The sequence below is a fragment of the Trichomonas vaginalis genome, chromosome I, assembly GCF_026262505.1.
Source record: "Trichomonas vaginalis G3 chromosome I, whole genome shotgun sequence".
NCBI classification, from domain to species: domain Eukaryota; phylum Parabasalia; order Trichomonadida; family Trichomonadidae; genus Trichomonas; species Trichomonas vaginalis.
The window spans coordinates 14,950,964-14,975,919 of NC_067203.1; the positions used below are offsets into that span (position 1 = coordinate 14,950,964).

The following is a 24,956-nucleotide window of genomic DNA, read 5'->3' on the forward strand; positions in this document are numbered from 1 at the left end:
ACACACTTTAAATTGTTGCTTTCTATAATTATTTGCTTGGCAAATATAATATTATTAATCACCATTGGCAAGCTGATTTAATTGTTAAAGCTTTAAACTTACGAGGCAACAATATTCTTTGACAATTATTGTCGAAAAATTGAACAAAAGTGATAATTGTGAATATATTCAAATGATATTCTGGGAATTTAAAATTCACTACAAACTTTTTCTGAACAAATCTCAGAAAAATTACTGAGATGAATTGGAAAATAAATCACTTCAAATGTTTTGGATTGAATATTTTTATTCGGTTAAGAACCAAATATAAAATTTGAAATAATTGAAGTCAAATCTGGTTTATTATAGAGTTATTTTGTTTATCATGCGGGTGTAATAACATGAATATTTTATAATGTTTTAAAATAGTGTACTACACTAGCTCAAGTTATATCATGATATATAAAATGATTTTTTATTTCATGTGCTCACTAATGTATCGAATAATTTCAATGCTATCATTTTCGGCTGCATAATGTAGAGCTGACTTTTTATTGCTGTCAATTGCATTGATATCAATATTTGGAAGAGAACAAAGATATTTAACTACTTCACTGTTTTTAACAAGAACTGCATAATGAAGAGGTGTTTTCTCCTTTGCATCTTTGACTTTGATATCAATTCCTGGAAGAGAACATAAATATTTGATGACTTCTACATTTCTATTAAATGCTGCATAATGCATTGGAGTTGCTTGGCAATCATCTTTAGCATTTATATCTATACTTTGAAAAGATACAAAATATTTTGTAACTTCGACATCTTCATTTAATGCTGCATAATGAAGAAGTGTTTTCTGGAATCCATCGCGAGAATTGACATCTTCGTTAAGCTGAGTATATAAGCATTTAATTGATTCAAGACTATTGCTTGTACAGATATTTGAGAATATACTAAGTTGTCTGAATAGTTCCATGTTATTTTTACTCAAAATGTATTCAAAAAGTGAATATGGTCTTGCTTCTTCAGGTTCAGAATTTAAATAAAAAAGATTACTTTTTTCCGAATAATATGTGTATATATTAATGTATCCTTCTGTAACTGCATATTTTAATGTATATGTATCTCCATCTTTGCATGCTTTTGATAAAATTTTGAAAATTTGAAAAAAGTCATCACGATATAAAGAACATTTCATTAAATATTTAATATTTTTGCCAGTTTGGGCCGTGTGATCCTTGATGTAAGTTGTTGCATCACTTATGGCTTTGTTGTTTAAGAGTTTTGAAATAAAATTTAAAGCATCAAATGCTTTTTCTCCATTTTCGAATGTTTGTATCCTTGCATGCTGTGAAATAGCTATCACCTCAGAACTATTAAACTTTTTATTAATAATAGTAAATATTTGAATAAACTGATTTGTTGAAAATTTACAGCAATCAAAGATCTTGCAAAGATCTGCTGCAGTTCGGACATCATAAAACTCCACGTTATTGTACCATATATTTAAATCTCTTGCATAAGCTTCGTAATCAATATGAGTCATGAAAGTGGCTTTAGATTTTTTTTTTTGTAAAGCTGGGTATAATGAATTTCAACATTGATTTACCATGTTGATTGAACTCAATAGATCTAGTTAGGAAATACACTATAAAAACTAATTATCTCATTGGTTGACCATATCAAAGATTTTGGGTGCAATAAAATCCAAAATATCAATGAATTTATAACTTATTTATGATGTAAATCAATAATTGTCAATTAAAAAGAGAAAAGTATGGAACCGTGATTATCTCAATTTTCCTTCAAAAGTAAAAAATTTTCGTACCATATGTGCATAAATTAAAATTGATCCTCGATCTTGTGATTGATGAAATTACGTTATTTTTACATTTCAGCAAATCTCATTTTTCACAGAAAAAATTGAAAGAAGATTATACCTGTGTAATAAATGCCAATATGACTTATGTATGTTTTAACAATAATTTTACCAACTTTTGAATTTAAGCATTTGACAATGGTTATTTTTTAAGAATGTATTGAAATCCATTAAAGCATGTAGTTCGTTGTTATCAATTAAACGTTCATATAACATGATTTTTGAATGATAATTCAATTTCAACACATTGATTTTTCAAACATGCCGTTAAGATATTCCATTATTTAAATAAAGCAGTTATGTTTGCTTCATTTCTAATAATGCATTACAACCTTGGTGCAGAACAATTCCTATTCTCACAACTTACAAAAGATTCATCTGAATTCAATTTCTGGATTCCAGGGGAAGTTGCAGAACATTTTCTTGAAAGAGCTAAAAACCCATGCAAGATTTCTCAAGAATTGTTTAATAAATATGTCACTGCATCACCAGGATATAGATATCATATCAGGAAAGCCATTTTTTATTCCTATATGGGACTCAATTATGAAACTGATCGCAAGAATAAAAAGCAAATGGAACAACTCGAAGCATTCAATCAAGCAGTTGCCATGGTTGTTGCCAGACACATGACGGTAATCGATACCTTGGGTCATAAGTTTGCATACATAACGGATATTAATGACGTGAAGATGGTCGAAGGATGGAAAGATTTATTCGACATTATGGGTTCCGACTACAGCCATTTTAGAAAAGGAAAATTTCATAAACTCGGGGAAATACTTACTTCTATGTATGGGTGCCTCAACAGCGAAATAAGAGACGGAAAATATCCTGATACAGGACTTCAAATACCATCACCCCAAGAGTTCCTTGATTTCATGAATAATGAAAAAACCGAGCAAAAGCCACCTGATGAAGATACTTTATAAAGTTGTGGTAATATGTAGCTAGGGATACCCCTGCAATCATCAATTCAAAGGTTATTGCAACAGTAAATCCTTTTAATTTAATAGGAAAAGATTAAAAATTTTTATTTTAATGCGTTTTTCGTTCTCTGTTATGAAAATTTAAAATAGACAATATGGAAATACTTCCCAAATATGGTTTGGTCAGAATTAGATTGCATATAGTTAACTTGCTCCAATTATTCTTCATTTTCCAAAAATTAAAGAAAAAATCATCAATAAAAGCAATTTTATATGAGAGTTATAACAAAGCCATGCATGTACTTTAATCTTAAATTATACTTAATATTGCTGCATGCTCCTTGATAGAATATTGCACACGAATTTAATATATTAAAGCTGTACGTTTGTGTACGTATGCAATTTGGCTTGATATCAAGATCTTCATTTATATCGTAAGTGCAATTATCGAGTACTAATGTTCCGGCATTGTATTTTTTCATTGAATTACCAATTAATATTGAATTTAAGATAACATTTGGGTCAGAATAATAGAATTTGATAATAAATTGATTTTTATTCGAAATTAGCTTGAGATAGTAGTATTTAATTTCGGTATTTGAATGTCCAAGAATAGATGAACATGTATTATTATTTAATGTCCAATATGTTGAATTACCCCCAACTGAAAGCTATCCAGAATGGAATAATGTGCAATCGGAACTTTTCGAATTGGATGAATTAACTTTAGAAAAATATGCTGGCGAAATATCTGTCAGAATGAAATAACTTGGTGATAAGCAGTTATGGAAGCTTATTTCATTGTAAATATGAGAATTAGATGGTTGATTTTGATTGAAAGTCGAAATGAATGTATCAAAATCTACTTTACAACTGCAACAAGATACATAATTCAAAGATGCATTGTTCCCATTGTGAATAATACATACGCCTCCGATCTGATGTCCTGTTTTACGATATGTATAATAATTTTGTTTATAGCAGTCTTCAAAACCGCAGTGGGAGACACGTAGATTAGAGTCAGTTCTTTCAATAAATATAACAGAACTTGTTCCTTTAAAATCAGAAAAGTGTGATTTACTAATCAACTAATTTGCCGTCATCTGACAAAGATTTTATAAAAATTCAAGATAAATTATCATGAAGTTTTTGAGCTTGTTGGTAAAGGTTTTGTTATTCTGACTCCGGTTTCAGTAATAGCACTTCTTCATTATAAAAAGTGACTTTGGGAAAATTTGTCTAACTATATCAATTGAAACACCCATCAGAATTTTGATAAGATTTAAAATCGAACCGATACAAAAACTATTAAAAAATATACTGTTAGCTGTTTGCTCTATATGTTCCAAAAATGTGATGATTATTTTTTGAATGCGACATAAAATTTTTATTCAATATAAAAAATGCTTCAACTTACATGCTCGTCTCTGCAAGATTTAACTTTTCAGTTTGATGGTGATTGTGTTCATATGACAGAAGATATTAATGAGCATACAATTAAATGTTTCAGTTTAGAAAAGATAACTGATAATTGGCAAGTTGTTCTATATACACGAGCATCTTACAATTATAACGTGTACTACATCGAGGGTGAAAACACATATAACTTAACGCACCAATACAGTAATCAACAAACTTACGGTTTTTCTAAGTCCAAGGGAATCATTGCAATCGAGAATTCATATCGAACACAACAATTTACTGTCTCATTATTTGGCTTTAATGTCAATGATGATGAGAAAATTGCAACAATTGTTTCACTTATAGAAAAAGACTCCTTCATAGTTCAAACAAGCCACTCATCGGATTTACAAAACAATTACAATCATTACAATTACCTTTCTATTGTTGATAAAGGTGATATTGTTATAAATTCGTTAGATTTAGATTCCGTGACACCATCTTTTAATAAATATGGTCAGACCTTTGACAAACAACCATTTTCTATGCAATTTGGAAAGATATATTAAGATATTGGTGTTTTCCGAGCTTCATTAATCTACAAATCAAACGAAACATCTGGTTTTCAATTCAAACGATATGGCCGTAACAACTATGGTTTGAGGATGCAGATGTTTCAAACCGAAAAGCAAACAATCTTTTATCCATCAAACCAAACACTTTGGCAAAAAATGCTTTCATTATGAATATGTACTCTATGCATTAGCTAGCTATTATGGATTATGCTTTTTATTATTTATTCCTATTGGAATTCTTGCAAAACGCCATCCAAACAGGTATTATAGGTCAGGAATATCTTGTAAGTGTTGCTATAAAAGCTGTACTCCAGAATATTCGGCGGCTGAAAAACATTACAAAGAGCATCCAACAACATGCATTTATTGCGTCATATGTTGTAGGAATCCGTGGGATTTGATGTATATGAACAAAAAGAGAGGAAATGGCGTTTCCATAGATCCGCCTTTCAAGATTTGTGCACTTCCAGTAATGTATGTTGTGATTTGAGGTGTATTTCTCTTGTTTGTTGAAATACATGTTCTTATTAGTTTATGTATTAAATGCGATGCCGAAGAAGCTAACTTTGAAGCAAATTATACTCCAGAAAGTGAAATCGCGGTTGCAAAGAGCCAAACACCAACATACACTGTGGATACAGAAAACATGTCTCAAAATCCTCTTGTTGATAACCCTTATCAGTAAATAATAAATTTATTTTTATTAAAAAAAAATAAAATTAAACTATATGGACCCAATTATTTTACATTGAAAATGATTTTACATCTCGATTTTACAAAATATTGGATTTTATTTTAAATATTAATTGCCAAATATCATCAAATCCTTTCAATTTCAAATGTTTTGATATCAATAACTCATGGCATCTTTGAAATGAATGATTTGCGTGTTTGGTGTCATATTTCAAAACAAAATCTCCTGCTTGCCAGAAAAATCAATATTTATTACACTCTTTATGTCATAAAAGGTTACGAATGATATTCACTTAATAACTACAATAAATTGTATCACATCATCACTTATAGTCTTGACATATCTGATCAACATCTTTTTTTCAAATTCCAAATTGTTTCTTCCAGAATACATTGGCAGGTCAAACGCCAAGGAAATGACTTTCTATGTCTTCTCAGTCATTGATTCGAACAAAATAATAAATTTGGGGACATTGATATATATATCAGGTCGAAATCATTGAGAATTGATATGTAATTGTCTTCTTGTAGCTATCTGAATCAGGTTATAGTTCAGAACCCAAAAGTTCTAGAAAAATAAAAATAATTAGTCTTTTATATTAGAGTAATAATAAAACCATACATATATTTGAATCCTAAGTTATACTTAATATTGCTGCATGCTCCTTTATAGATTATTACACAAGAATTTAAAATATTAATGCTGTAAGTTTGAACATATTTGCAATTCGGATTGATAATAAAATCTTCATTCGCATCGTAAATGCAATTATCAAGTGTAAATGTTCCAGGATTATATTGTTTCATTATATTACCAATTATTAATGAATTTGAAATGAAATGATTAAAAATTTGATTATCGTAATAAAAATACATGAAATATTGGTTTTTGTTTGATATTATATTGAGAAAATAGTAATTAATTAATATACATGAATAAATGAAAAAACTGCGAAATTTTGTGAAATTTAAAATAAAGAGTAAAAATGAAAATCATTATGGATTAAGTATTTAGCATCGCCTGATATTTTTAAGACCTATCTAGGTCAGGTAAGTGGGGCTTCCAGGCGCGTTGCGCCCTCTAGCCCCGAAGATGTTTAGTATAAATGAAGTTTTTATTCGGAAAATTGTTAGTCTTCTGGGTCGAAAACATTATATAATGTGTCACTTTTCACAAATTATATATGTTTTCATGTTTTGTCACTTTTCTGTCACTTTTCGGGTAAAAACATTTTTATTATTATATATAAATGAATTTTACAAAACCACCGTTACCGTTCTTTGGAAATAAGAGTAGATGTAAAGATATTATATTGAGAGAACTTAAGAAACTACCGAATGGTCTAACATTTGTAGATTTGTTCGGTGGAAGTTTCTATATATCCCATTTGTGCCATACAATATTCCCAGACTCAAAGATTATATGCAATGACTTCGACAACTATATGGACCGTCTCAAACATATTCCAGACACAAACAATATATTGAAAGAGTTAAAAGAAAAGATACCTATAGGTAAGATGGAACGTATACCATTAGATAAGAAAAATATTGTGAGAGAGGTTTTGAAAAAAGCAGAATATATAGACTGGGATAGTATATCTGCTAGACTATTATATAGTGGTGCTATAAGAGTTCATGACATTGAAACACTTATGTCAAAAGTTTTATATCTTAACTATACAAATGTTTTCAAAGAGAACATAGAAAAATATATTGAGGGTATAGAGTTTGTGAGATGTCATTGGACAGAGTTGTATGAAAAATATAAAGACAAGGAAAATGTTTTCTTTATAGTGGACCCGCCGTTCTATAACACATGGGATTTTCAATACCAAGTAGACTGGACTTTGAGAGACTCTTTAGAAACTTTAGACGTTATACATAACCATCCATGCTTTTACTTTACATCCGATAAAAGTGGTTTGGAAACCGTTATGAGATGGTTAGAGGACATACATGACTATGAGTTTAGATATGACAAGATAGAATATGAGAGAGGTCCTATAAACTGGAGAAAGTGTCATAACAAAGAAATTTTATTAGTAAGTAAATGTGGTTTGAAATCGGATTGTTAGTTTTAGGTTTTTTCCATTGTGTCATTTATTTATTTGACGTGGCAGAAAAGTACAGAGAATATGAAGATGAACCAATGCCTGCAAATGTTCAGTATATGTACTCGTAAGATATTTTTATCTAATATTAAATGGACGCACAGAACTTAGCGAATGCACAGCAACCTGGACAACCAAACCCAGAGAATATTCCAAATGAAGTTAGAATACAAACTGCAATGGCAAACTATGGTCAAGTGCCAACAGATGTACAAATGCAAACTGCCATGTCAAATGACGCTGCGTTAGGTTTGCCACCATGGTATGCAAATATGAGATGGAAAGAGTTTTATACAAACCCTGAAGTGGGATATAAACAACTTTATGCAGATGACGCGAACACAGGAGTTGACCCAGAATATGTTTTCTACCAGAGGAGAAACAGAATGTATGAGCTGCAGTTAAAGAATGCTATGGAACTCAACAGGAAACGTAAGAGACTAGGCGGACATTAGATTTTTACACGTAGTAAATGGGTTTCTTCAGTAGTATTGGAAACTTCTTCAGAAGAGTTGGAAGAGGTATATGGAATGGAATAAAATCTGTCGGAAGAGGAATTTGGAACGGAGTCAAAAATATTGGTAAAAGAGTAGGTCAGTTTGTTGGTATTATACCTAAAGACCCTGAACCAGAAGAACAAGCTCCTGTTATACAACAGCCTGAACCTGCACCACAGTCAAGTTGGCAACCAAATCCAACACCTCAACCGTATTAAAAAATTATATTTTTATCGTTCGATAGTAGTTGTATATGAAACTAAGTTCTAAGTAAAACGCATGGTATAATGGAATTATTCTTTTTCTTCCATCTGTAGTAAACCATACTTGAAAGTCTGAAATACTTCCACCTGGTGGTTCGTATAACTTTGTAGGTTTTTCGTAAAAGTCATTTGCCAAGCATAAGAAAGAGTTTTGGGCGCCAGAAAATGAAGCATGAACTATCACAGCATCTTGGTCGAAAACATCTTTAAATAAATATGGTTCATCTCTTGCATATCGACTGTAGATATTTGCTAAAGGAGGTTCAACTTTCTGATTTAACATTCTTTGCAAATAATACCATGACATTGCAGTGAATTCTGTATATATTTGTTCGTCTTTATTTGGATTGTCTTCGTAGATTTGAAATGACACTTGTGAATTTTGTTTGTCATATACAATTCTCACATAAAGTGTGCTATTGGTATTCGCATATTCATCAGCATATTTTGCATAACATGAATTTATTTTATCTTCTATATTTTTTAATGCAGTCTGTAGAGAAGATGAGAGGTCAACTTGTATTAGCTCAATTTCTTCCCACATTTTTCGTTGCCCTTCAGATGTATAATCTATATGAAACCTTACAATAAATGGAAAACTTTTATCTTCTACAGACACAAACTTCATTCTACGAAAGCCAATAGCTTTTGTGACAGATGGGTCTCTTAACCATCTTAATGGGTAGTCAAAACGATAGCCTTCATGCTTTACGGTATCTGTCTCAAACTTTTGACCGACATTAGTAAAAAGTTCATCTAATGGTTTAGTTGTAGCAACTCTAGAATTTTCTTTTTCTATTGGAAGCATATTTTATCTAGAATAAAAATGTCGAAAGATATTGCTTCCATAAGAGAAATACAACACAACCGACAACTCATTATGCAAGCTCTAAATAAGAACACAACAAACTTTTCAAACTATTCTAAGATATCTGAGTCATTGAAAGGGGGTGACTTAAAACTGACATTAAACCCTATAACAGATGAGTTTCTATTTCAAGACAAGAAGAACAATACTGTCTGTATAAATCCAACAAAAGGAACTTTAAACGAGAAACCTATAAATGAACTTCTTTTGAAAGCAGATGTTGACAACAAAGCTGACAAAGAATATGTAGACGATGCAATAGCAAAAGAAGAAGAAAGAGCTAACAATGCTTATGCAACAAAAGAATATACTCATCCTGAACTAGCAGACAAAACATATGTTGACAATAAAATGTCAAGTGAAGTGACAAGAGCTGAAAACGAATATTCTAAAAAGACTCATACACATTATATTAACCAAATACCAAGTCTTAAGGAAACATTAGAGACAAAAGCAGATAAGACTCATACACATTCTTATTCTGATATTACAAACTTACAAGAAACCTTAAACAGGAAAAGTGCCGTTGGACATACACATACCATTGCAAATATTACAAACTTACAAGAAACCTTAAACAGGAAAAGTGCCGTTGGACATACACATACCATTGCAAATATTACAAACTTACAAGAAACCTTAAACACTAAAGCAAATAAGACTCATACACATTCTATATCTGATATTACAAACTTACAAGAAACCTTAAACACTAAAGCAAATAAGACTCATACACATACAAGTTTTACAACTTTTACAGCAGATGATATTACACTAAACACAACCTTGCCAAGTAAAGGTCCAACAATACCACCGGCAACAAGTCTTGTAGATACTTTGATATCTAATGACAATAGTATTATGCATCTAAGACAGGAACTCAATGTGCTTAAACAAATTTTGCCGAATCTTATTTACCCGGGCTCATTATATGTTTCAATGAACTCTACCAGACCAGAAGTAGTACTTGGTTTTGGAACTTGGACTCAAATAGTCGACAGGTTTTTGTATTGTGCAAACTCTTCAAAGGAAAACAGGTGGAAGTAAAACGATTTCAGGTGCAAATTTACCTGCACACAGTCACTACATAGATTTAAGTACATCTCAAGCAGGTTGGCATAGTCATAGATATATTGGTTGGTCAGGAATGACAAAAGGTAAAGGATATGATGTTAAAGACGACGTTAAGTTTGCTATAAATGGTTACTGGAGTGACACTCAGGGAGATGGAAACCATACACATTTCGTTTCAGGATATACACAAACAACGGGACAAAGTAAAGACTACATGCCACCTTACATGACAGTTTACGCATGGTATAGAAATGCTTAGTCGTCATTTTCAACTTCTTTAGCATATTCGTCAGGAGTTGTCTTATATTTGTTAGGAACTGTCTTTGAAAGTATACCACCTTGAACTTTGACAAGTTTGAAACGAGGTCTGGCATAGTAGTTTTATCTTCTGCTTGCAGTGTGTACATTTTGCCATGTTTGCCTAAAACTTCATAATATTCTCTTGTATACTTTCTTCTATTTTTACGAACACGAATGTGAGTACCTGTCGGGTTCCCATTGTTGTCATAGTCAATAGTATTTTCATATGGGTCGCGTTTAGGTATTTCTATTTTTACTTTGTCACCTTTCTGAAGTTTGAAGCCGGCATTCTTTCTTGTTTGTCTCTTTTGACTAAATTATTAAATATATAGTCTTTCTCTAAGTCAGGGTTGTTTTTCATTTCTTCGGGGGAGTGGTTTCCCAAACCTTTTTGTTTACGGTTATTGTAAATATTTAAAACTTGTCTCATCTTTGCCATGGAGAAGTGTCTATATTTGTCGTCATATGACATTTCATTTGCTTCACCACCTTGTGGTTGGTTTAAGTCTCTTAACATTTTTATACAACCGTCAATGACACCAAGAGCAGAATGGTTTTGGTCGACAATGAAATATTGGTTTTCATTTTTTGAACGCAGATAGTTTTTTACATCATCTGATTTGAAAGAACTTTCACAGTCAGATGTCAGTTTTGTTGGATGGTATTTGTCAACGAATATTGTCAAAGCAGTTTTTACATCTAAAATATTTTTGGACCATAATGGTATGGCTTCACAGTATCTTTGTTTTGACCAACAAATATTAACCAGTATGGAGGTCCATCTGTTCTAACTCTCGGAATGTTTTCCAAGATATCCATAAACCAAGCATTTGGTGTTGAACTAAAGATTTTTATCATGAGTGCTTTCTTTGTCGCTTTAGAAACATAGGGGTCCTTGTTCGGATTCGTCATTTTTTACCCTATAAGAAATGGGTTTATTTGGCGCATTAGCAGGAGTTGCATCCAGATTTTTGCCCGCAGTGGGAACAATAGCCAGAGGTGCATTTGGAATTGGAAAGAAGATTTTGAGTACATTAGGTATACTTAAAGAGAAAGCACAACCTATTATACAAACTGTACAGAAAGGTTGGGATGTAGCACGAGATGCAACAAATCTTATTCCAAATCCTGAAACAAGAGGAAAAGTTCAAGGATGGATGGACAATGTAGGAAGACAAGCAGGAAACTATTATAACAAAGCAAATGACTACTATAACCAAACAGGACACTATATGGACCAAGGTGAAAGATTCTTTAACAGAGGATATAACCATGCACAACAGTGGGTAAACAATAACCAACCTCAACCGCCTCAAACGTGGGGAATGTAAATTTTTTTACTGAGATGAAATGAACAATGCAGTATCTCATACCGAAATGGCTCACTAAAAAAGTGACATTTTTGGCGCCAATAATTTGATTTTTCTGATTCTTTCTATTTAGATATATTTATTTAATATTCATATTCCTTTATATTGCCTCATATTATTTCCCATTTTTAATCATATTATACAAATCTTTAATAATTTTTAATGTTTTGAGCTTCAAAATCTGTTCTAACTATTTTCATTCATATATTAGAAAAAATAAAAAGTTTTTTAGAAATAAAAATTTTGTATGTAAAGTATTGAAATATTCTAGATGAGAAAAACATTCTCCAGAAGAGATTGATATTGATTGGCTTTGTGAAGCCATCACAAAATCAAATAATGGAGTTAAGTTAACTGATATTTGCGCGAAAGCTAAAATAAATCATGAAGGCAGAGTTATATATAATCATACTATCTTAAAGTATTCCTAGAAATTTCCAAAATTAACCGAAATATAACTGTACAGAATTACTATTTTCGAGATAAAATTCATATGGAAATACTAATTCATAACGCTTTATGTTATATAAAATTTAATTTATAAAAATTTCAAAATAAATCAAATTTAACACAATGAATATAACTGCAATCGAGGTTTTTGACGATTGATTCTTACGAGAAGTTTTCCAAACTTTGAGTTAATGTCTTGACATTAACTCAAAGTTTGGAAGTCTAATAAGGGGAATTGTAGGCTATGAGGTACTGATTATATATCAGTGCCTCATAGCCTGCAATTCCCATTAGAAATCGGAGAAATTTTGTCCGCATAACTTATGATGCGGACAAAGTTTCTCCCATTTCTACTTAGAATGAAAGGGCAAGAGGTATATAGGTACACTATATATCTCTTGCCCTTTCCTTCTTACCTAAAGACTTCCAATCTTATTTTTTTTCCAATTTTTCCCCTAAATTTAAATCTTATATAATATAAATAAAATGCATAATATCAATCACAAAAATTAATGTTTATTTTTTTAATTAAAATTGCCGCGCAATTTAAGGTTGCCTGTCACTTTTTTGTTAGCCATTTCGGTACGAAACAAAATGAACAATGCAGCATTGAGACAAATGAGTTCAAGATGGATTTGTCGGCTTCCAGCATTTACACCACGTGTTTGTAAAGTTCTTCCTATACCTCAGGAAGTTTTAGACCGACTTAAAAAACCTAAACAACCAGTTGAAAACAAACCAAACTAAAATTTTTTACTGAGATGAAATGACCGAAGAAGTTGAAACGGTAGATTTGACACCACAAACAAAAAGTTCAGAACCATTGTCAAAACCTGTCAAAGAACTTACAGATGAAGAGAAAAATTCAATAATAGAAAGTGCCAGGTCTGGAAATACAAACCCTAACTATAAAGTCACTTTTCATAGAAATGGAACGGCTAGTATCTCAAAAAAGAAACAGACTCTCACAAATAAAATATTGAAGTCTGAAGGAGCTTTCGAGACAACAGATGGAAAAGTTTACTTCACTGACCAACAGTTCATTATAGAACATCTCATTGACTTAGAGTCGAAATATTCTAAACTTTACAACAAACACAAAAAGTTGAAAGGAAAACAAAAACAAATGGCATATATGATATTTATGAAGATGTTGACGACACAACTGTTCCTGCAAGTGAAGTAAAGTCAGAGGAACCGAAAAGTGACGAAAAACCGATAGAAGAAGAAAAACCAAAAACTGAAGATAAACCAAAACCAAAGTTTAGTTTCCAAACTAAACCAAGTCAACCTTCATTAGCTGGTATGGGTTGGCGTCAAAGACTTATGGCAGCAGGCGGTTATGTAAAGTAAAGAAAAAAACATTTTTTTATTTTTATAAAAATGCCCCCATATAGAATGGATAGAAAGTCTGCTAGAATAAAAGCAGAGTTACAAAGATATGGTTGGAGAGTTTCGAAGAATTTTAAATATAGGAAGGGAAGACCCATAAAAGTCTATGACAAATTGTCTGGTCTTCGCTACGAAATGGATTTGGAAACAGCACGTGCCAATTATCCAAACAGACTAGAGAGGTTAGAAGAAGAACGTCTTATGGACATGCCTTTCGATGTTAGTGAACCTCAAGTTGAAGGACACGACGGCTTTGCCAGATTCTACTGGAAACATGACGAACAATTGCATCCTTTGAGAAAAAAAGGAAAAGGTGAAGACGCACATGCTCCCATGGAAAGAACAAGATATGCATATGAAAAGTATCGTGAAGTTAGAAGTCAAATTACATCTGGTCGAACCTTTACAGTAAACTTTGACGAAGGAAAGAACAAAGAAGGCTTCATGGGAGTACTTGCTGCAATTCAAGACGGAAATAAGAAAGGACACAATCTCAGATTGACCATAACAGATTTGGATGGTCACATTTACTATGCACATGGCAATGAACAAACAGCCGCAAAACTTCTTGACGCTTTCAAGACTACAAAGAGAGAACAAATGGTTGACTCCGACTCAGACATTTTGAATGCAATTGAAGGAATTGCAAGTGTCAAGTTCGAATGGTACCAACCTAACCCTCAAGCAGTCAGACAACATGCTGGATACTTCCCCTTCATAAATAAGTCTGACATTGACTTGACAAGGTATGGAATTTACAATTCAATTGAAACAATTGTCAATGAACCTTGCATTCTTACATGTCTCAGGAACTCTGGTCTTGTTACAGATGAGAAGATGAAGTATCTTGAGTCATGTGTGAAGACAAGGTACATTCTCAGAGGTCAATTGGCAAAAATTGCACCGTTGGCAAATGTCAATATCCGAGTCAACATACCTACAGCTAAAGGTTCTTCACATGACGACTATGTTGTTGACAAAGACTTACCATGGTTGAAGATTGTAATTGTCCACAACCACTTCATGTTGAACGAAAGTCTTACAAACCCATTCTTTGGTAAAAGTAAGTGCAACATTGTCAGAGCTGTAAACATTCTTTTCGAGAAAGGTTTGTTGGAACCAATTCCAGATGATAAGCTGACAGAAACTTTTGTACCAAAAGACGAAACAAACTTTTCATTGTTAGCAAGACCAAAAGTTGTTCCAGACAAAGTTCTAGTACAAAAGAAGTACACAGTTCCACAAGGGGTTGGTATGTTCGGATACCAACCTGAACCAGAAGAACTTCCAATGAGGTTGCAAGAACTTCAAGATGCTATAAACAAACTTCCATTGAGACATCCAATTGACGTCAAATTGTATTGGAGAGCATCTGAGTTAGGTCAGAAGGTTTTATATGAAACAGGTTGCTTCGACGATGTTTATGAGATAACAGGAGAAGTTTCTCAGAAGATAAGAGACTCACTTGAATTTCCACAAACTGGACCAATTGGTTGCGACAAGTTCGACTCAGATGAAAAGATATACTATGTCGACCTTAACGCTGCATACATGAGGTTTGTCCAATATATTCCGACTGGAATTCCAAACGAAGATGGTGAGTTCCGGGAAGGAACTATACAGTTGGAAAAGTCATACAACAACTGTATGATATTAGGAAAGCTTCAAACCCCAAACTTGCAATGACACTCAAATTGCTTATGAATTCGACATGGGGATATTCCATTAAGAAACCTCAAGAGATGAAGAGTAAACATTATGAGAAGGTCGACAACTTTGTTGAAAGGTTTTCTCCTTTTGTTTTGAAGTACGAATTCACTCAAGGTCAAAGTGGCTTAGTAACCACATTAAAACCTATTGTCGAACATTGGTCTTACCCTCAGTTCGCAAAGGCAGTCCTTGACAACTACAACAAATTCTTCTCCGAAGTCAAATCCAAAGTCAAGGTTTACTATGAGAACATTGACGCACTCATGACGAACGAAGAAGGCTATAACAAACTCATTGAAATGGGTTTAGTCGGTGAGAAGATGGGTCAATTCAAATTGGACAAAATTTTCACCGAAGTTCATGTCCTCTCCAAGCGTAAGTACTGGGGTGTTAAAGAAGATGGTGAAATAGTTAAACATTGCATGAAATAAAAAATTTTTATTCGAATTTGAATTAAAATGTGGGAATTTTTGGGAATGGGAAAGGCTTATTTACTTGAGGAACAGGTAAAGGTGGTGGAGGTGGAGGTGGTGGCAACCAGTCCATTTTATATTCCTTCCTAGCTAATTTCCGTTTAATTTCATGGTCGCCCTCGGAGTCTTTGAATCGGACAGGTCGAGTTACACCATTCTTGGTCTCAAACTCATATATAACCTGTTTGTCTGTATTTTCGTCGACTATGGCACGAGACACGAACATTGACCAAACGGACAAAAAGTGTCATTTCGGATGGTCAAGCAGCCAATCGCATTCGAGCACTTCGAAGAAGCCTTACGTTCCAAGGGAGAGGGTGTCTGGTGCAAGGCAGAGGTCATGAGACTCTACGAGCAGTACATCCTCAATGCCTGGGAGGACAAATCGTCCTTGAATTGGCAATTCTACAACTCCTCTGGGACGACCTCCTACGCAACTGGGATAACGAAAGAGCCCAATTCAAAGGTCGGGAGCTAATTTTCCAAATTACCATTAATAGTGCCTACTTATCCAACTAAACACTTAAATTTACTTGGGGTTTCCCCTAAAATAATTTTTTTTACTCTTAGAACCACTCGAGGTTCTCCTTACGGTTGTTGAGCTTGTCACCGTCAATGTGTCTGACCTTCGTCTTCTTGCCTGGATTTGGAACCCATTGAATTGCGACAAGCTTGCCCATGGAGATTGAACCGCGATTCCGAAGGTTAAGGTTCAAGTGTCCCAAGTTGTTGAGGACTGGGGTAAGAACCTTGCCTGTCTCCTTGTTGCGGATTTGGTATGGTAGGGTTGGGAAATTTCGTAACCGTCATCGGCAACAAGGGTTGCCCATGTAGCGGCTTCAGGAACTTCTTCGTGTTTCTCTTCTTCCTCTTCTTCCTCTTCTTCCTCGACAATTCCTTCTTCAATTTGGTACTCACGAAGTATGGTGTTGCATGTTCTGTCCTTTCCGAGTACCTTCCAGATGGCGTCTATCTCTTCGAAGAAACGGTAGATGAGTCTGGCAAGGTCTCGGTTCTCTCTCTCGTAATTGCGCAAGGTTTCCGTGAAATCGTTCAGGCATTTCTCATTGGAAGCTTGGTTCATGAGGACATCGGCTTTGAGATTGGTCATCTCTGTCATAAGACTACTTTGGAGAGTCTTAATGGTGTTTGTCAGATGAGCTTTCAATTGGGCAATTTGAATTTGAACTGGGCGCTTGTCTGGCAACCTTGAAAGGACATCTGTTGTTGTGTTCGGCTTCGGTGCTTGTTCGGACATCGAAAAAATGAAGTGGTTTGAGAATGGCGGTTTTACTTCAAAAAGCTTGTTATGACAGTTATGTCATACAACAAGTTTAAAATAATATCTTGTTCTTCTTCTGAACGTTTGTTGTCTCTTCCGATAAAAGTTTCGAACATGAGAACCAAAAAACGTTTTTTGAGATTGCGGAAAGTTCAGGCAAACGTTCATATTCTGGATATGTTGGGAGCAGTTCAAAACATCTGAGCTGACTTTCGGACAAAATTGGGACAATGTCAGAAAATTCATCTTTGGTCGGACTGCCTTGAAGGTAAGTCCCTTACATGTAAGTAGCTCTGGTAAAGTCTTCTCATTTCTGCTAACTTCTGGAGTATAGCTTCGTAATTTAAGAGTTTTAATTTTAATTGTCTTATTCCTCTCTTGACATCTAAACGGTAAGTATCCATGAGGTCAAGAGTAGCTTTGGTAGCTTTAAGTGGAGCTATCTCTTCTTTGACTTGTGCAATTTTGGTTGCAATTGTGTTTGAGCTCCTTCAAGTTTCGCCGTCTATGTCGTTCTCAACACCTTCAACCATAGCTTGAAACTCTTCATCGGTCCATTGAGTTTGGTGTGGACGAATTTAACTTGCTTCATTCAAAAAATGAAAAAAAAATGTTTTTACTCTAAACATGCCATGTATATGGCTATAAGAAACTTACCAGAAGGCTTCTTTTCACACGAGTCTCTGGTAACTTGAGAGTTCTGTTGGAGTTGGGTCTGGAATTTCAATTCTTGCCACCATAAACTGTGTATTGACCGAACTTGCATTTGCAGGAAGACCGGTCACTACAAGGTTCACAGTTGAAATAGTTGTACTCATACTTGGTGAGTACGAGTGTGAGTAAAAACATAAAAAAGTGAGTTAAAATGAGATGTTTACTGAACTGGCTGAATGTCGCCTTCACAGGTTATGTAGAACGGCTGACCAGAGAAGTGAAGGAGAGACTGAATTGCCAATTTCATATGGGGTAGGGGGTTCTCCTTGTTTGGTATTTTTATCCAAGGACGTTTGTTTAGGAACTTAACAAGAGCTTCTCTTTTGGCGTCCTTTATGCCATCGTAGGCTGTCCCGTCTGGTATTTGAATTGGAATTCCAGTCGAAGTCTCGAGCTGAAGTGTAGACCTTCCAGAAATAGTGGTGAACTTGACCTTGGGCTTCATTACCTTGCGCAAGTAGTCTTTTACGCAGTCGTTAATTTCAATTAGGTAAATTGCCTCGTCAAGTCTTTCTTGCATTCCAAGTTCTTCCATCCGACAGGAAAATATTTTCCCGACAAAGGGAAAAATTTTTCCTTCCGACAGGAAGAACTCTTCCAGTTGTCCGTCCGTAAACCATTCAAATTTTCGAAAATTGAGAACTTTTTGGTCGAACTTGAGAAAAAATTTTCCTTCCGACAGAAAAAGTTTTTCCTTCCGACAGGACACAAACGGATGACTGACGTTCCTCTTCCTGAATGCCTTCCAAAGCCAGAAGAACCGAAAGCTGCAGAACCACAACAGTCTCCTCAGCAACCTCAGTTCCAGCAAGTACCTCCACCAAATTACTACCAATTTCCACCTCAAGGTTAATACCCACCACAAGGCTTCCCGAACTACCCTCCTCAGCCTATGCCTTACTTCCCCAACCCTTGGTTGTTCCAGCAAGCTCCACCCCAGCAATTCCAATTCCAATCTCAATCGAAGAGAGACCAAGACTTCGAAGAAGGTCTGAACCGTTTACGCAAAGATTATGCCACAGCTCCAATGGAAGATGACAGGCTTTCAGTCTCTTCCCTAAGGTCGACCAATTCGACTCGTACCACAGATTCGGTTCGTGACCGTGAAGACTACCTCAAGCAGTCTGAGAGACTCTTCATCTTACAGCCATTTACAACTGGAGCTCTCAAGAACATGCGCAATTACGAAGGTCAGACACCAGCTGGAGACCGCAAAACAGACGTGCTTACAAGAGCAGTCCAACTGGTCAAGACAAAGACTGAGATAGTCGACTTCATTCTTGCAGCTTGCCCTTACAAGTAAAAAAATAAACAATTACGAATTAAACTTTTTACTCTTTCTTTTCTGAGTTGTTTAGAGCTGGTTTCTCTTGTAGAAACCTTTCGTACTCTTCCATGGTCATGTAATTGCGAATTTGGTACGCAATTCCAGGTTCGTTGTTTTTGAACCTTATGTATGTAACGCTTCCATCCTCCTCAGGGAAGTAAGCTGCTAACATCTGACCAAGTTTTCTCGGTGACTCTGACCTCATTAAAAATGTCACTTTTTAAACGTTAAGTTTTTAGTCTTATTTTACCCTTTGTTTGTCAAGGTAGTATTGGAGCGCAATTTCTCCAAATTCTCTGTGTCGGAGTTCTTCAGCATTTTCCAAGGTGTACCTGGAGAACTCAAAGAAGTTGTCAAGAACATACTGCCATGCTGCTCTTCTGAGTTCGTCGGTATTTTGGAAGTGTTGCACCTTCGAGTCTTCGGACATGAAAAAATGACACTTTTTCTATTAAACCGTTTTGGCATTTCTCATGAGTGAGTATAGTTCTGCCGAACCATTGGAAGAGAAGAAGTACCCTTGCTGGCAAAAGACAAAAATAGTTGCCTTAGTTGTCATTGCAATTGTACTTGTAATTGAATTCATTGTACTTCTCTTCACGTACATAAAACTCAGCAATGGTATTTGCTTTAAGAAGCTACCATCTTACTAAGACTAAACACTTAGATTTTTCAAGCTTGACTTTTTACAATTTGAACTTTGTTTGCGTAGATATGAATTCTGAGTAAAATGGCATATGGCATGTGTCAAACCGTTGAGTTTTCACAAAATTTAAAAAATAACGTTTACCATGTGAAACGTTTATAAAATAACTGGGGTAGAAATGAGGTGAAAAAACAGGTGAAATCTCACCTCTTCACCTAAACATTATTTTTATTGAATTCAGCACAAAAATCATGAATTTCCTTAAGATAGAAAAAATAAAGTTAGTTTTATTTTTATTTATTTTTTTATTTTGTATGTAAAGACAGTAATGTCAACAACAGAGAACACAACAACAGTTATAGTCCATGAAGCTATAAATGAAGAATACGAGTACATACAGTTTAACAAACAACTCCGTCTCATTCGTTCGGTCAAAGACGATATGTACCAAATGCAAAGTATTTTGACAGCATGTTTTGCTCCAGATACTAAGCTTCCTAAAGACTGGTTTAGGAACCAAAGCACACAAGAACTTTTGAGCGAAGCACAGCGAGACATACTTTTTTCTGAAAACAGTGAAGAACAGCGAGTAGGTAAAAAACCCCAGTCGCCAAAACTCTATGAAAATCGTGAAAAATTGCCAAACGGTTTGAGAGGATATTATGTACATAGACTTCTTGTAAATGCTGTTGCAATGTGGGCTTCGCCTCGTTATGCTTGGTATATTTACAGACTTCTTGACGAAATTCATAGACAAGAACGTGAAGAGATGGAAAACAAGCTTGAAGCAAAAGACAAAAGCATTCAGAAAAGAATACTACGTTCGGTACCAAAAGGAAAGGAAAAGAACTATAAGTATATGATTTATACTGAAGAGATGGAAAATGAAGAAGATAAAGATATGGTTATGTTGCATTTAGTCAGAAGAAACAACAAAAGCTTTTACGACCTTGCTAAGATTTACAAATCTGACAGAAATTGGTTCTATCGCGAAAACTTACCGATTTCAATGACCCCAAATGAAGATGTGAAACAAATAGTTCAAGATACGTTACCTCAAACACACTATGATATGAAAGGTTGTACAATACTTACCTTCAAAGAAGACTTACCGCTACTGAAAGAAAAAATAACAGAGTATTTGACAACTTCAAACAAGCAGAGTAAATGAACTCTTTATTTTTATTGACTTTTTACAATTTGAACTTTGTTTGCGTAGATATGAATTCTGAAAGAAGTATGAGGGTCTTGTATGACTTTGTACTTTCTCCCATAGTTCATGTCTGTCAAACTTACCTGCTATGGACTCTTTCATAAGTTCCCATGAAATCGTCTTCGGACAATCCGGGGAAAGTATAATGTCAGTAAGTATTTCTCTTTACATCCTTACTTAAACTCTTGGCTGTCTGTACACATATTACGACTGAGATGTTAAAGTGTCTGAGCTTCTTAAGAATTCGACACATGTCTTGTTCTCTGTTCTTTACAAAAAGGATGAGAAGCAAAGTCATCTATGATAAGAAGACATCTATGAGGTAAGTCTTCCAATCGTAAGATTGCAATTTCTTCGAAATGTATTCTAATCTCCTTTCTGTTTGTTTCTGAAGTGTTTCTTCTCTAATATTCTCTGCATTTCCTCATTTGGGTCTTTAAAACTTAGAATTTATATACTCATTATAGCATTATACTTCAAAACTCTTCTTTGGTACTTCTTTATCCAATCTAACAACTCAGAGTCTTTTATACATACTAAACTTAACTTCTTTATAATATCTTTGAACGAATTGACGGTTTGGTCAAATTGACCAGAAGTACTACAAATAAAACAACTAACTCATAGAATGGGTTCTTCTCATCTAGTTCTTGTTGTTGTGCAGCCATTTTAAGATAAGTGAAAGTCTTACCCGACCCAGGTGGTGCAATTAGACCTGTTATACCATTCTGAGCAAATAAGAACTTTCCATGTATAGGCTTTATCTGAGCATTTTCTAACTTCCTCTTGTTCTTGTTTAAAACATTCTCAAATTTCTTGTCAATGTCAGCAAAACTTTTTTTTCTAACATATTTTTAGAAAAATTAAAAATTTTATCTTTTAGAAAATGTCTAGCGATTTTCGCTATCTATATTCGAGACAAGCTTTTTCGACAGCAAAACATCTGTCGACCATAAAATCTTACATAGTGTAAACAAGAAGGTGAATTTGTTCTAAAGTTCTGTTTCTGGGAATATGACAAGAACCATAAAACATTAAGCAGAGCAGTCTTAAAATTTGTCAATGACAGGACTTGTTGACAGAGATGACGCCGATTGGAAAGATGAAGTCCAAACAAAAAAGTTCTTAGAATGCAAAGAAGACACATGCGCTGTTCTTGAAGATGAAATAGAAAACAGAATAGATGAGCTATTAAAGGACAAAGAACTTTTACATAAATATGGTTGCGCCAAATTTGACATAAACTCCACCAGAAAAGAAGAAGAGAGAAAAGAAGAAAGAAGAGTAGAAGAAGAGAAGAAAGAACCTGAACCAGAGCCAGAGAAAAAGAAATTTGACATGTAAAAATAAAATTTTATTTTTAGAACATTTCTGGGTCAATGTCAATGTTCTCTTCCTCTTTAGGAGTAAACACTGGCTTAGACTCTAAAATCTTTTTACCCAATTTACCTTGAACTTCTACAACTTTAGACTCATAATATTCATAGTCGTCTGTCTTCTTTGGTTCATAAGGTATAACAAGTTTGTATGCTTTGCCTTCTTTAAGGTTTGAGAACCTTCTGTCAAAACTTTCTTTGACTGTTAACAAACCTTCTATGTCTAAGTCTTCAAATTTCGCACCATTTTTAGTCACAATAGCAAACTTAACTGGTTCGATGTTCCAAACTTTGCTGAATGAAGACTTTTCAAAATGGTAGAAGTAAACATTCAAATATGTGAATGGGTCTAGTTCTTCTTTAAGTCCTGACATGTACTTATTTACTGAGATGAATTTTGCCATCTTTTCTATCGGATAAAAAAATATTTTTTTTAAATTTACTCAGAAAAATTTTTCTTTGTATATACACCATTCTGAACATCAAAAAGACTTTTGACATTTGCCAAGAATGTTCGTTTAGAAGCTGCCATATAACCATATTCTTGACAATATTGTTTATATTCATCATATAAAGACGATAAAGGACGAACCCCTCTTGATTTTGCATTTATGAAGGAATCTCATGAAACAATAAAGATCCTTCTAAGATTCCATGCAAAGTTTTGTCTAATGATAGGCATTAATTATAAGAAAAAAATACAGGGAACAATTTCAGTTAAAATGAAATAATTCGGTGAGGTACAGTTATGGATACTGATTTCATTGTAAATATGAGAATTATATGATTTATTTTGATTGAACGTCGAAATGAATGTATCATAATCTACTTTGCAACTGCAACAAGAAACATAATTCAAAATTCTCAATTTGCCACTTTTTTGTATTGATTCGGCATGTATTTTTCTATTACAGGCTTTTTAAAGCCAATAAACTAACTTTTATCATTAAGAGTGGTAATGTTAATGCACTTTTATATTGATATTTGTTGATATAATTTTTACTATTAAAAAAAATTATTTTGGGGAAAAAGTGGAGAATTGAGAGAATTTTGATCGTCTTTTTTTACTTTATTTCCACTCTAAAATAACCCGATTCAAAGATGCATTATTCCCATTGTGAATAATGCATACTCCTCCGAACTTATGGCTATCTTTAACATATGTATAAAAAGATGATTTATAGCAATCATCAAAACTGCAATGGGAAACATGTAAATTAGAGTCGATTCTTTCAATAAATATAACAGAACTAATCCCTTTAAAATCGGAAAAGTGAGAATTACTAATCAATGAATTTCCTCAGAATTTGCCACAAAAAAAATCTGAGTCTCACTTATTGCAAACTTTACAACATTTTGCTCTCCTCATGCTGTGACTCATAGATTTTAAATAAATAGCTGAATTGAAAATAATTTTTCACATTCAATTATAATTACATATGTATTTCAATGAAATGTTCTTCTTGTAGTTATCAGATTCAAACAATATTTCATAATCTAATTTCTTAGAAAAATAGAAATAAAATTTACACTTTTCCGACTTTTTGTCAGGGGGCGAAGCGACCCAAAATTGTCGGAAAAGTGTAATTCTCAGGTATATGATTATTTTTGCCTTTAATGCAGATCAGCATTTAAATCAAAAATAATCGTTTGTCTGAGAATTATACTTTTATATCAGAGCAATAATAAAACTGTACATATATTTGGATCTAAAACAATAATTCTTAATGCTGCATGCACATTGATAGAAATTTAGGCATGAATATACAATATAAATACTATATGTTTGAGCAAGTTTGCAATTTGGATTAACATTAAAATCATCTTTTTTATCATAAATGCAATTATCAAGTGTTAAAGTTCCAGTGTTGAATATTCTCATATTATTCCCTAATATTATCGAATTCGAAATTATGTTGGAGCCTCTATTATAGAATTGAAAAATATATTGATTTTGGTTTGATAGTAATTTGAGAAAGTAGAAATCATTCTGTGTATTAGAGTGTCCAAGAAGGATAAAGCATGTATTGTTACTCAATGTCCAAAATGTTGAGTTACATCCTACTGATCCCCATCCGGAATGAAATAAAGTTCCAGCAGTACTTTTGGAGTTAGAAGAATTAATATTATAAAAATACGCTGGTGAAATATCTGTCAGAATGAAATAACTTGGTGATACGCAGTTATGGAAGCTAATTTCATTGTAAATATGAGAATTAGATGGTTGATTTTGATTGAACGTCGAAATGAAAGTATCATAATCTACTTTGCAACTGCAACAAGATATATAATTTAAAGATGCATTATTCCCATTGTGAATAATGCATACTCCTCCTATCTGATGGCCATCTTTTGGATAAGAATAATATGATTTTCTATAGCAGTCTTCAAATCCACAATGGAAAACACGTAAATTAGAGTCTGTTCTATC

At 33.7% G+C, this 24,956-nt stretch overlaps 19 protein-coding genes and 4 pseudogenes across 23 annotated transcripts, besides 2 other annotated features; 15 read left to right on the plus strand and 8 right to left on the minus strand.

Annotated features, from left to right (window-relative positions):
• Positions 1-454: 454 nt before the first annotated feature.
• TVAGG3_0988700 (protein ubiquitination) lies at positions 455-1,525 on the minus strand (the record flags this gene model as incomplete). The annotated part of the gene is made up of 1 exon (XM_001318515.1): positions 455-1,525. The coding sequence occupies one exon, from the start codon at positions 1,523-1,525 to the stop codon at positions 455-457; it is 1,071 nt and encodes a 356-aa protein (XP_001318550.1).
• Positions 1,526-2,157: 632 nt separating this feature from the next.
• On the plus strand, positions 2,158-3,987 carry TVAGG3_0988710 (uncharacterized protein; the record flags this gene model as incomplete). Its single annotated transcript, XM_001318516.2, has 1 exon — positions 2,158-2,790. The coding sequence occupies one exon, from the start codon at positions 2,158-2,160 to the stop codon at positions 2,788-2,790; it is 633 nt and encodes a 210-aa protein (XP_001318551.2).
• A 101-nt stretch (positions 3,988-4,088) lies between these two features.
• Positions 4,089-6,394, plus strand: TVAGG3_0988720 (uncharacterized protein; the record flags this gene model as incomplete). The annotated part of the gene is made up of 1 exon (XM_001318517.1): positions 4,191-4,757. One exon carries the CDS (start codon positions 4,191-4,193, stop codon positions 4,755-4,757), a length of 567 nt encoding a protein of 188 aa, XP_001318552.1.
• A 312-nt stretch (positions 6,395-6,706) lies between these two features.
• Positions 6,707-7,209, plus strand: TVAGG3_0988730 (phage tail repeat-like family; the record flags this gene model as incomplete). The annotated part of the gene is made up of 1 exon (XM_051254098.1): positions 6,707-7,209. A coding segment is annotated over one exon (503 nt), but the record flags the coding sequence as incomplete, so codon positions are not given.
• A 453-nt stretch (positions 7,210-7,662) lies between these two features.
• On the plus strand, positions 7,663-8,025 carry TVAGG3_0988740 (uncharacterized protein; the record flags this gene model as incomplete). Its single annotated transcript, XM_001318518.1, has 1 exon — positions 7,663-8,025. One exon carries the CDS (start codon positions 7,663-7,665, stop codon positions 8,023-8,025), a length of 363 nt encoding a protein of 120 aa, XP_001318553.1.
• A 17-nt stretch (positions 8,026-8,042) lies between these two features.
• Positions 8,043-8,285, plus strand: TVAGG3_0988750 (serine threonine-protein phosphatase family; the record flags this gene model as incomplete). Its single annotated transcript, XM_051254099.1, has 1 exon — positions 8,043-8,285. One exon carries the CDS (start codon positions 8,043-8,045, stop codon positions 8,283-8,285), a length of 243 nt encoding a protein of 80 aa, XP_051079673.1.
• Positions 8,286-8,289: 4 nt separating this feature from the next.
• TVAGG3_0988760 (uncharacterized protein) lies at positions 8,290-9,138 on the minus strand (the record flags this gene model as incomplete). Its single annotated transcript, XM_001318520.1, has 1 exon — positions 8,290-9,138. One exon carries the CDS (start codon positions 9,136-9,138, stop codon positions 8,290-8,292), a length of 849 nt encoding a protein of 282 aa, XP_001318555.1.
• A 453-nt stretch (positions 9,139-9,591) lies between these two features.
• Positions 9,592-21,949: a mobile genetic element.
• Positions 11,502-11,903, plus strand: TVAGG3_0988780 (uncharacterized protein; the record flags this gene model as incomplete). The annotated part of the gene is made up of 1 exon (XM_051254100.1): positions 11,502-11,903. The coding sequence occupies one exon, from the start codon at positions 11,502-11,504 to the stop codon at positions 11,901-11,903; it is 402 nt and encodes a 133-aa protein (XP_051079674.1).
• Positions 12,598-12,804: a mobile genetic element.
• On the plus strand, positions 12,987-13,139 carry TVAGG3_0988800 (uncharacterized protein; the record flags this gene model as incomplete). Its single annotated transcript, XM_051254101.1, has 1 exon — positions 12,987-13,139. One exon carries the CDS (start codon positions 12,987-12,989, stop codon positions 13,137-13,139), a length of 153 nt encoding a protein of 50 aa, XP_051079675.1.
• Positions 14,118-14,559, plus strand: TVAGG3_0988810 (uncharacterized protein; the record flags this gene model as incomplete). Its single annotated transcript, XM_051254102.1, has 1 exon — positions 14,118-14,559. A coding segment is annotated over one exon (442 nt), but the record flags the coding sequence as incomplete, so codon positions are not given.
• TVAGG3_0988820 lies at positions 14,622-15,515 on the plus strand (annotated as a pseudogene). The gene has a single exon. A coding segment is annotated over exon 1 (894 nt).
• Positions 15,527-15,925, plus strand: TVAGG3_0988830 (DNA/RNA polymerases family; the record flags this gene model as incomplete). Its single annotated transcript, XM_051254103.1, has 1 exon — positions 15,527-15,925. One exon carries the CDS (start codon positions 15,527-15,529, stop codon positions 15,923-15,925), a length of 399 nt encoding a protein of 132 aa, XP_051079677.1.
• Positions 15,948-16,193, minus strand: TVAGG3_0988840 (uncharacterized protein; the record flags this gene model as incomplete). Its single annotated transcript, XM_001292652.2, has 1 exon — positions 15,948-16,193. The coding sequence occupies one exon, from the start codon at positions 16,191-16,193 to the stop codon at positions 15,948-15,950; it is 246 nt and encodes an 81-aa protein (XP_001292653.2).
• On the plus strand, positions 16,224-16,486 carry TVAGG3_0988850 (annotated as a pseudogene). Its single transcript has one exon. A coding segment is annotated over exon 1 (263 nt).
• TVAGG3_0988860 lies at positions 16,534-17,225 on the minus strand (annotated as a pseudogene). The gene has a single exon. A coding segment is annotated over exon 1 (692 nt).
• On the minus strand, positions 17,258-17,653 carry TVAGG3_0988870 (annotated as a pseudogene). Its single transcript has one exon. A coding segment is annotated over exon 1 (396 nt).
• On the minus strand, positions 18,124-18,498 carry TVAGG3_0988880 (uncharacterized protein; the record flags this gene model as incomplete). The annotated part of the gene is made up of 1 exon (XM_051254104.1): positions 18,124-18,498. One exon carries the CDS (start codon positions 18,496-18,498, stop codon positions 18,124-18,126), a length of 375 nt encoding a protein of 124 aa, XP_051079678.1.
• TVAGG3_0988890 (uncharacterized protein) lies at positions 18,679-18,816 on the plus strand (the record flags this gene model as incomplete). Its single annotated transcript, XM_001318525.1, has 1 exon — positions 18,679-18,816. The coding sequence occupies one exon, from the start codon at positions 18,679-18,681 to the stop codon at positions 18,814-18,816; it is 138 nt and encodes a 45-aa protein (XP_001318560.1).
• Positions 18,856-19,266, plus strand: TVAGG3_0988900 (uncharacterized protein; the record flags this gene model as incomplete). Its single annotated transcript, XM_051254105.1, has 1 exon — positions 18,856-19,266. The coding sequence occupies one exon, from the start codon at positions 18,856-18,858 to the stop codon at positions 19,264-19,266; it is 411 nt and encodes a 136-aa protein (XP_051079679.1).
• On the minus strand, positions 19,295-19,495 carry TVAGG3_0988910 (uncharacterized protein; the record flags this gene model as incomplete). The annotated part of the gene is made up of 1 exon (XM_051254106.1): positions 19,295-19,495. One exon carries the CDS (start codon positions 19,493-19,495, stop codon positions 19,295-19,297), a length of 201 nt encoding a protein of 66 aa, XP_051079680.1.
• TVAGG3_0988920 (KilA, N-terminal/APSES-type HTH, DNA-binding family) lies at positions 20,265-21,103 on the plus strand (the record flags this gene model as incomplete). Its single annotated transcript, XM_001318526.2, has 1 exon — positions 20,265-21,103. A coding segment is annotated over one exon (839 nt), but the record flags the coding sequence as incomplete, so codon positions are not given.
• A 262-nt stretch (positions 21,950-22,211) lies between the features above and the next one.
• Positions 22,212-22,493, plus strand: TVAGG3_0988930 (uncharacterized protein; the record flags this gene model as incomplete). Its single annotated transcript, XM_001318528.2, has 1 exon — positions 22,212-22,493. The coding sequence occupies one exon, from the start codon at positions 22,212-22,214 to the stop codon at positions 22,491-22,493; it is 282 nt and encodes a 93-aa protein (XP_001318563.2).
• Positions 22,494-22,509: 16 nt separating this feature from the next.
• On the minus strand, positions 22,510-22,929 carry TVAGG3_0988940 (protein of unknown function, DUF4108 family; the record flags this gene model as incomplete). Its single annotated transcript, XM_001318529.2, has 1 exon — positions 22,510-22,929. One exon carries the CDS (start codon positions 22,927-22,929, stop codon positions 22,510-22,512), a length of 420 nt encoding a protein of 139 aa, XP_001318564.2.
• Positions 22,930-24,956: the final 2,027 nt, after the last annotated feature.